The following is a 9337-nucleotide window of genomic DNA, read 5'->3' as shown; positions in this document are numbered from 1 at the left end:
TGACATATGTGACATAGATAATACATGTGAGATGTGTGCCTTGGTCTCATAATAAGTTTGCTTTAATTTCACTTAGAGACAGAAAACTGACCTGGGGTGAAAAATCAGCTTGACCATTGTGACATTTTTGATACTTGATAAAGAAAAATCAAATTTTAACCAATCTGTAACTCATAAAGATATTATCTTCTTAGTTTCTTAGGCTTAAGCTTTTGTCACCTTTTCTGTTATGGCTTATATGATTATAAACTGTGGTGCTAAAATAAAGCTAAATTTTAGTGATCACAGAGCCTGATGTTGAAATAATCTGTTTTTAGAAATGCTGGGTTTGTGGTAATGATGAAAGTTGTGTCATGTTTTTATGGTAACCAAAAATTCTGAAGTACTGGTTAATGACAATCACACTGATTTTGGAAGTAAGCAGTTCATTTCATTCAGTGTTTTAAATAATTATTTAAATTACAGTTAATTTCTTTGAACACTTGAAAAAGAGTAACATTTCCATTTAGTTATGTATTAATCTTTGTTAAGATTTTTGAAATGTATTATACTAGATTGTTACAGCACTGTAACAATTGTAACTGCACAAATTTAATTCCTTAATTTATGGTATTTTGATGATATTAACTGAAAAATGTATTGGTAAAATTTTGTAACAAGCTGATCTTTTCCTCCCTCAATCCTTTTTTCTAGCAGTAAATAAATTGATAAACTGGTATGGTAAGCTACTTTCTAAATATAAGAAATGTTAAAACTTTTTTTTAAGGTTTATTAAAGTTTATTTTGACTCTTGGTGATTTTCTCATTAAAACAATTTAGAGTCCACCTTGACTCATGTATAATTCAACACTCTCATATTTCCAACACATTTTTAAATGTTATTGTCACGGCAAGTGCGTGTATTTCTTTTTAACTTCATTAAGCTAGACACCATTACTTTAACAAGTGCCATAATTTGCTTTTCACGTTCTCTCAGAAGTCATCAAAACAAAGGGAAATGTTAGAACTTTTCAAAACTTGGATAGGTAAATGAGGTTGGAGAGGATAGCATGTCTTTTCAGTGTCATCCTGAAGCATTATTGTTAACCAGCCCATCAGAATTAATTAAGGAATGTCCTTTGTTTGATTCTTTGTTTACTGTTGGTTGAAAGTCCTAAACATTGCAGATATGACAGACATGTCCAGGGGAAGAGAGAGCCCTAATGTCTCTTATTGTTCTATACCATATTAACCTGTTTTGCAGCTCACCTGCTTTGTTCTCACCTTCCTTTTCAAATGTCTATAAACGATCAGTTTCTCAACTTGTTTTGTGAACCAGCTTTACCATCTTGACAGTTTCCTAATTGATTAATGAGTTATTGTGAATTATTGATAGACATTAGTAAGCTAACTTAGAAACAGAAATGTGGCCTAAGGTACAACAAAATTTCAGTAAATTTAAAATTTGTCATCAGGATTTGAAAATACAACTTAAAATTTACTAATTCAGAAGTTTTAAAATTTTATTCTACGTTTAACAATTATTCTAAATTTTTTAAAATTATATTTAATATTTATTGGTGTACCTGATGATTTTAAACTTCTTACAAAAAGGAATAGCTTTGTTTCTGTGTGCTCCTTATGTACTTTCAGGTACATACTGGTTCAAATTGAGTATTGGTTTATTATAAAGTATTAGGTGCATGTTCTATACACCCCTTAAAAATCTGTCTTATTTCTTTGAGTAAATGTATATCAGATGTATATGATATCTAACAAAGTTTTAAAACAGTAATTTATTATTATAACTTAATTTTATTTATGAAAAAATAATTTTTGCCTCATTTTGGTGAATTGTTAAACTCAATTGCAGGAAAGACCACCAGTCAGTAGATCGAAAAATGTCTTGGAGCCTTAGTTAAGTAGTTTTCTAAGCCAATTTCTATCATCATTTCTTCCAGCAGAAGGGCATCACTCCATTCTGTTCAGAGAATTTACTCAGCATATTTCCCCCTAATCACTCTCATTAAAGAAACTTCAGCAATTTTTGAAAAATGTGAAGTTGCTTCAACTTGCTGAAAGTGTGGACCTCATCAGAACAGGATACCAATGATCTAACATCATAAGGGAAATTTTTTCATTCTATCCAGCTATTTTTGTTCTTTTCAGAGACACATATATAGGTACACATATTTCCACAGATAGTCTTACAAATGTATTATTTTGGCACATATATAGGTACGCATATTTCCACAGATAGTCTTACAAATGTATTATTTTGGCCATTATTATAAAAAAAGAGAATATAATTCCTTGGTAAAATAGCTTAAAGAATATGTTGTGTTGTTCATGGCCTTCACTTGTGTAACAAGTAACAACAATATTACTGTTAACCACTGTTACTATTACGTTAATCTGGTCAGTCATGTAAGTGTATTCTTGACTAGGAGAAGAAAAAGCTGGGCAATGACTCTGTCCTGTGAAAAAGAATGTTGGTTCATGAACCCAGAATGGGACTCCTCAAATAAGAAAAGTTATTTTTCTTCATCAAGCATTCAGTGATTATTAAGCACCCATCATATTCAAAATATATTGGGTTTTAAGGAACAGGACATATGCACATAAATAATACCAAGTTATGTGAAGTTTTGCAGGGCAGCTAAGACTTGATAATTCTGTAACTCTAAAGAATTTTTAAAGCCCATTTTGAAATTGGGTTATACTGCAGTTATATACTTTTGATATGGGATTATGCCCTCCACCAGTACAAAGCTGTTAGAGGATGTGAGAATCAAGAAAATGTAGATAGATGCTTTATTGGGATGAGTGGCAAATGCCAGAAGAGAGCAACAGAAAAAGTGTTAGAGATGTTCCAAAAAGGAAAAAACTATTTCTAGCTCCGAAGGTCAAGGACAACTTCATGGATGAGAGAGAATATTTTTGCTCAACATTAAGAACACTTGTAAGTGGTGAGAGAGACATGCTAGACAAAAAGGAGAAATATAAGCACAGAAACTGAGCAAGAACAGGGCAGAGGGAACAGTCAGCAGTTGTATTGAGCTGCAGAATTACAGTAGTGATATGGAACATAAGAGGATTTTGAATTGTGAGGAAGGAATATTGGCTTCTGTGAAACCATAGGAAGCCACTGGAGCTCCTTGAAGGCCCCAACTAAAGGAGAAACTTACAGAAAGTTTCCATCCAAAAGATTAATTTAGTAGCAGTGCCTAGGAGGGACTCAATGTGGAGGGGACTGCAAGGAGGAAGACCAGGTAGGAGTTTCTGTGTATTCCAGGCAAGAGTTTATTAGAACCTAAACTGAGGTGATGGCACTGGGCTATAAATTGAAGTAAGAAACATTATAAGACAAGTAGGCTTAGGAGTAAAGCTTGAAAGGTACATTTTTAATTTAGTTTGGTAAAAATCAGAAGTATAGTGATACAGGAATGGTATAAATAGCTGTGGATGACAGGAAGTATCATGAAAAGAAGGAAAGAGCTGATACAGATTTAATGAAATTAAAACTTTTTTCCCAGCTGAATAATTTTAAAAAACATTTGCAAGACTACATCTATTACTCTTTAATGTGCTTTTGTAGAAATGTGCATTTCTGAGAATACTGTGATTTGTTGTAAGCAAGTGCCACATGTTAGTTTGCTGATACAGGGAGATGCAGGGAAATCTGGGAGATGCAGCTGTTAGTGTAGGAGCTATACATTGAAGCTGATTACTGGAAGTTTTTCTCATATATAAAAGTGTTGATAAATTTGAATAATCATAAACTTTTTTAAAGTTAATGTGTTACCATTTGCTTTTGCAAAATCAGTACATGGACAGCAGGTCAGTTTCTGTTTCTTGTTTAGCAGTCCACTGTATGTAACAGAAACTGTTGTAACCTTAAAGATGTAACAATGAACAAAACACAGTTTCTGCCCTCCCCCAGCTCCAGAACCCACAGAGTAATGAAGAATTTAATAAATAATAATTATAAAAACATGTTTTATCCACAAATCAAGATGAGTAACGTGTAGTTGTAGTGATTTCTAAATAGTATGATAATAAGAAAATGAAGTGCGTTGATTAAAAATACAAAGTGTTCTTGCAATTCATAGTAAAATATTTTTTCAGATGATGTGTTCACATTTGTTTATCAATAGAGAGCAGATTGTACGACAGTCTACAGAATTAGTCTGCAGAGCCTATGGTGAAGTGTATGCAGCTGTGATGAATCCAATCAATGAATACAAAGATCCAGAGAATATTCTACACCGATCACCACACCAAGTACAGACACTTCTCTCTTAATTATCTTATTTTATTTTGTTAGTAAATATTGTATCTCTCAAAAACTGAAGATTGTTTAGTTTTTTAGTTTATTAATCTTTACTTTGAATATAATACTTAAAGTTTTTTTTATGTCATAACATTGTAGTCCCAGTGATTTCTTTTGGTCTCAGTAAGATGGAAGTAAAAATAACATGTTGAACTGAGTAGGGCTCTGTAGTTCTTCCTCTATTCTGGAATCAAACAGTAGTATGAAAGGTCTGAGGGATTCTTTTAAAAAAATTATTTTTTTGCAGTTTTTGGCCAGGGCTGGGTTTGAACCCGCCACCTCCAGTACATGGGCCGGTGCCCTACTCCTTTGTGCCACAGGCACCACCCCTTTTTAAGATTTTAACAATTTTAATTAATTTTTCTAAATAACATGTAAAAATTTGTCTGGACTTAATGTCACATAATTAGTAAGAGGATATGAGTTAATAAATGTCTCAGTACTAAAGATTCATTTGCTTTCTTATTAATGTAAGAAGGCGTACTTGGTAGCTTTTTGGACCTGGCCTGTGTGGTGACCCTTAAAGAGAGTTGTTAGAGAGTGGCAGATTATGTTGCTGGTTGTACTTAGCGCCAGATCTCTTTCTGCTTTACTCTAGCACTCTGTATATAATTGCCTACACATATTTGTTTGCAAATACGTTCATCAAAGAAAGGGGGAAAAAAGAGGAAGAAAACTTACTTAAGTAGGGTAGATTCCACTCTGTGGGTATCCTGGAAAGAATTCAGGGGGCAGCTCAGTAGTTGCAATGGCATCCAGAGCTGCATCTAAGTCTGTTGTTCAAAAATAGATTTTGTCATACAGTATGGACCCTAAATCTAACTAACTACAAATTTTGTCTTGTGCTCGACCTAAAGAAATAACAATCTACTAACAACGGAGGACACACTGCTAGATAAAGTGGCCAACTGGCAGTGTGCCTCACTCCACAGTGGCTTTTTAGAAAGTATGGATCATGCTCTGACTTTACAGCTTTACCTGTGAGGAAGATTCAAAATCACTGTTTTTTGTTTTGTTTTGTTTGTTTAATTTGAGACAGAGCCTTACTCTGTTGCTCTGGGTAGAGTGCTACGGTGTCATAGCTCACAGCAACCTCAAGGTTTGGGCTCAAGCCATCCTCCTGCTTCAGCTTCTTGAGTGGCTGGGACTATGAGTGCCTGCCATACTGCCCTGCTATTTTTAGTGAGATGGGGTCTTGCTCTTGCTGATGCTGGTCTGGAACTCCTCAGCTCAAGCAATACACCTGCCTTGGCCTTCCAGAGTGCCAGGATTACAGGTGTGAGCCACCATGCTTGATTAAATCACTGTTTTTTAAAATAAAAGATTTGTATGCACTTGATGTGACTTTACTGTTACTAAGATTTCCAGGACAGTTTTTATTAGCAGAAAAACATTCAGTTTTGGTAACTCTATAGAAGGGGATAAGCCCCTAAATTTCCTAAATAGGAAAACTTAGGCGCAAGGGAAAAACATTGATTAGTTTGAAATATTTTGAAAAGTAATAACATAAAATTAGGGTGTTTATAGTAGGTTACATAGTATATAACAAACTAGTATTTATAGAGCATGATCTGTTCATCTGTCTGAAGTTTATAATTGTTTATAATGAATGTGAGTCTTTGGAACAAGCCTGATGATATATCATCCATTTTGGTATTTAAAAACCCTGTATTTTTAGCCTTTTTTCTTAGAAAATAAAGTATAATTCAAAAGCTTAAATATTACATAATTTATTTCTACTATGAAAAAAATTGATACCTTTCAATTAGTGAATTTGTTTTTGAGAGAAAAATGTATTTTGATTTTCACTTGATTTTTGCAAATAAATATTAAACTATTTCTAAGGTAGTGATCAGTGTGGTATTTTTATGTATGTCGTTCATGTGTTTTTTGAAAATGTATTAATAGAGAGAAACTAGAAGATAGCAGTCTGAAGGATCATTGAGCTGAGCTCTCCTAGAGTGACTAAGGAAAAAGAGAACCCAGCCATACCTGGTGTGGGGACCTTTCTAAGAGTCATAGCTCAGGGCATGCAGCAAGGAGGTGTGGTGAGCTGGATACAGCATATGATCCAGAGCAGTGAAAATCTGATGAGTTAGGCAAGTGATTGTAACTGGCTGGGATCAGCTGACCCCCACAGAGTTCCAGGATGGAAGGAAGGTTTCCCAGAATTTTCAGTTGGAGGAAGCTGCACATTGAGTGGAAAGCTTAGAAGAGTGGACAAACTTGAACAGTGTACAGCAACCAGATTTGAGTGCTGGATGGAGTAGATTTGCCATAGTTTTGGTGGCTGGCAAGGCAGCCATACTGAGAGGGTCTCAGTGGCCAAGGGGTTGCCATTGTGGGAAGGTCATGAGAAGGTCTTAGCAGGTGCCTAAAGCATGAACATCTTAATTATGCCTGCTGGGATCAGAGCTCCACTCTTAGGACAGGCTGAGGGACTCTTGCACCCCACAGGATTGGGAGTCGGGAAACTGTGAGGCCTCCCCCTGAAGGATTCTTGTGAGTTTTGAGATCCTAACCCAGCAGGGTCTGAATGCTGCAACCAGGTGATCACTGAAGGCAACTAAGTTTGGAATGAAGACCATAGAAGTTGCTGGCTGTGGGGTCTCCTTAAACAACCACAGCTCCACCTGGTGTCCCAGAAACATATTGGAACATAAATCAAGAGCAAGGACTTCTGTTTGAAACAAAGGAGGCAGTGAGAAGGAAAAAGGAGAACAAGGAGGTGAACAAGAAGAAAGAATACATGAGGTGGAACCAACAGAAATACTCAGGCAACGTGAAAAACCAAAACAGCAACTCCCCAAGGGACCAGGAGGCAGCTACTGCAGGAGACTCCAGCTATAAAGAATTAATGGACTTGACAGAAAGGAAATTTAAAATGTGGATGATAAAGATAATAAAAGGAATGGACAAGACAATGGAAACACAGAACCAAAGGTTGGACAAGAGATATGTAGAATATAGAAAGGATAAGGTGGAGCTTAAGAAATGAAGGAGACAATCAGGGAATGTAAATATGCAGTTGAAAGTATCAAAAATAAGTTAGAACATGGAGAAGAAAGAACCTCAGAGCTAGAGGATAAAGTTTTTGAGTTAACCCAGGTAGTTGAAGAGGCAGAAGAAAAGAGAAAGTAGAACAGGCACTTAGAAAACTACTAGACTCCATGAAGCATTCAAACCTCTGATTAACAGGGATCCTGGAAGGGGAAGAAGATTGTCCCAAAACAATGGAAGCCCTACTGGAGACTATCATAAATGAAAACTTCCCAAGTTTTACTAAAGACCCTGACACACTCCTTTCAGATGGCTATCGAACTCTGGGTCATCTCAACTCAAACAGAGCCTCTCTAAGACACATTGTAATAAACCTGTCCAAAGTCAAGATGAAAGAAAAAAATTCTCCAAGCAGCCAGGAGTAAGCACCAACTGACCTACAAAGGCAAAGCCATTAGGATGACAGCAGACTTTCAGCTGAAACTTGCCAAGCCAGAAGAGCATGGTTATCCACTTTCAATAGTCTTAAGCAAAACAATTTTAAGCTCAAAATTCTATATCTTGCTAAATTAGCTTCAAAATTCACTGAGGAAATTCACCAATTCACCACCACAAGACCAGCTCTACAGGAAATACTTAAACCTATTCTCAACACTGACCACCACAGTGGACCACCAGCAAAGTAAACATCTGGAAGCTAAAGGTCAAAACTTAGCTTCCACAGTGGCACAAAGGATAAAACTACACAACAGACTTTCACATAATGAGATGGATAGAACTCCACCACATTTATCAATTCTCTCAATAAATGTCAATGGACTGAATTCACCACTGAAGACTCACAGCCTGTCTGATTGGATGAAAAAGGACAAGCTGTCCATATGCTGTCTCTAAGAGACACACCTAGACTTGAAGGACAAATCAAGACTCAATGTTAAGGGGTGGGAAACAGTATTTCAAGCCAATGGAAATCAGAAGAAAGGAGGGATTGCGATATTTTCAGATATAAGGGGATTTTAAGCAACTAAAGAAAGACAAAGATGGACACTTTCTACTGGTCAAAGGAACAATACAAGACATTTCAATTCTAAATATTTATGCACCCAACTAAAATGTTCCCAGATTTATGAAACAGACCTTGACAGGTCTGAGCAGTATGATGTGCCATAACACCATAATATTCAGGGACTTTAACACCCCTCGGACAGAACTGGACAGCCTCTGACAGAACTGGACAGATCTAAACAGAAATTAAAGATACAAAGGACTTAAATGTGACCCTAGAACAAATGGGATTAATAGCCATATACAGAACACACCATCCCAAAGCTAGAGAATATACATTTTTCTCATCAGTCCATGATACTCCAAAATTGAGCACATCCTAGGTTACAATCAAACCTCATCAAAATTAAAAGAATAGAAATTATACCTTGTATCTTCACAGACTCAACTCCAACAAAAATGTTCATCTCCACACAGAGAATTAGAAATTAAACCTTATGCTGAATGATAGTTGGGTTCAGGAAGAGATAAAAGAGGAAATCGTTAAATTCCTCAAACATAACAACAATGAAGACACAAGTTACCAAAACCTGTGGGATACAGCAAAAGCAACCTTAAGAGGGAAACTTATCATATTAGATACTTACAATCAAAAAACAGAAAGAGAGTGCAGCAACAAACTCATGAACAATCCTATGGAATTGGAAAAAAAAGAACAATCTAATCCCAAACCCAGCAGAAGAAATGAAATAACCAAAATTAGAACAGAGAGGAATGAAATTAAAATCAAAAGAATCACTCAGAAAATTAATGACATGGCTTGGCGCCTGTGGCTGAAGCGGCTAAGGCGCCAGCCACATACACCTAAGGTGGCGGTTCGAATCCCCAGCCCAGGCCCACCAAAAAACAATGATGGCTGCAACCAAAAAATGGCCAGGCGTGGTGGCGGGCGCCTGTAGTCCCAGCTGCTTGGGAGGCTGAGGCAGGAGACTCGCTTGAGCCCAGGAGTTGGAGGTTGCT

The 9337-nt window shown here is 36.3% G+C and overlaps 1 protein-coding gene across 1 annotated transcript in view; it reads left to right on the top strand.

Annotated features, from left to right (window-relative positions):
- The window catches only part of COG6 (component of oligomeric golgi complex 6), an 81059-nt gene extending 76482 nt beyond the window's left edge, over positions 1 to 4577 (top strand). The window contains exon 19 of the mRNA XM_003797403.3: positions 4137 to 4577. Within this exon, the coding sequence (XP_003797451.1) occupies positions 4137 to 4284 (148 nt within the window). The 3' untranslated portion in view covers positions 4285 to 4577. The remainder of the gene's footprint in view (positions 1 to 4136) is intronic.
- Positions 4578 to 9337: the final 4760 nt, after the last annotated feature.

This window comes from Otolemur garnettii, unplaced genomic scaffold, assembly GCF_000181295.1.
Source record: "Otolemur garnettii isolate 467f Iridium unplaced genomic scaffold, OtoGar3 scaffold00115, whole genome shotgun sequence".
NCBI classification, from domain to species: Eukaryota; Metazoa; Chordata; class Mammalia; order Primates; family Galagidae; genus Otolemur; species Otolemur garnettii.
This window is presented reverse-complemented; position numbering and strand designations above follow the sequence as displayed.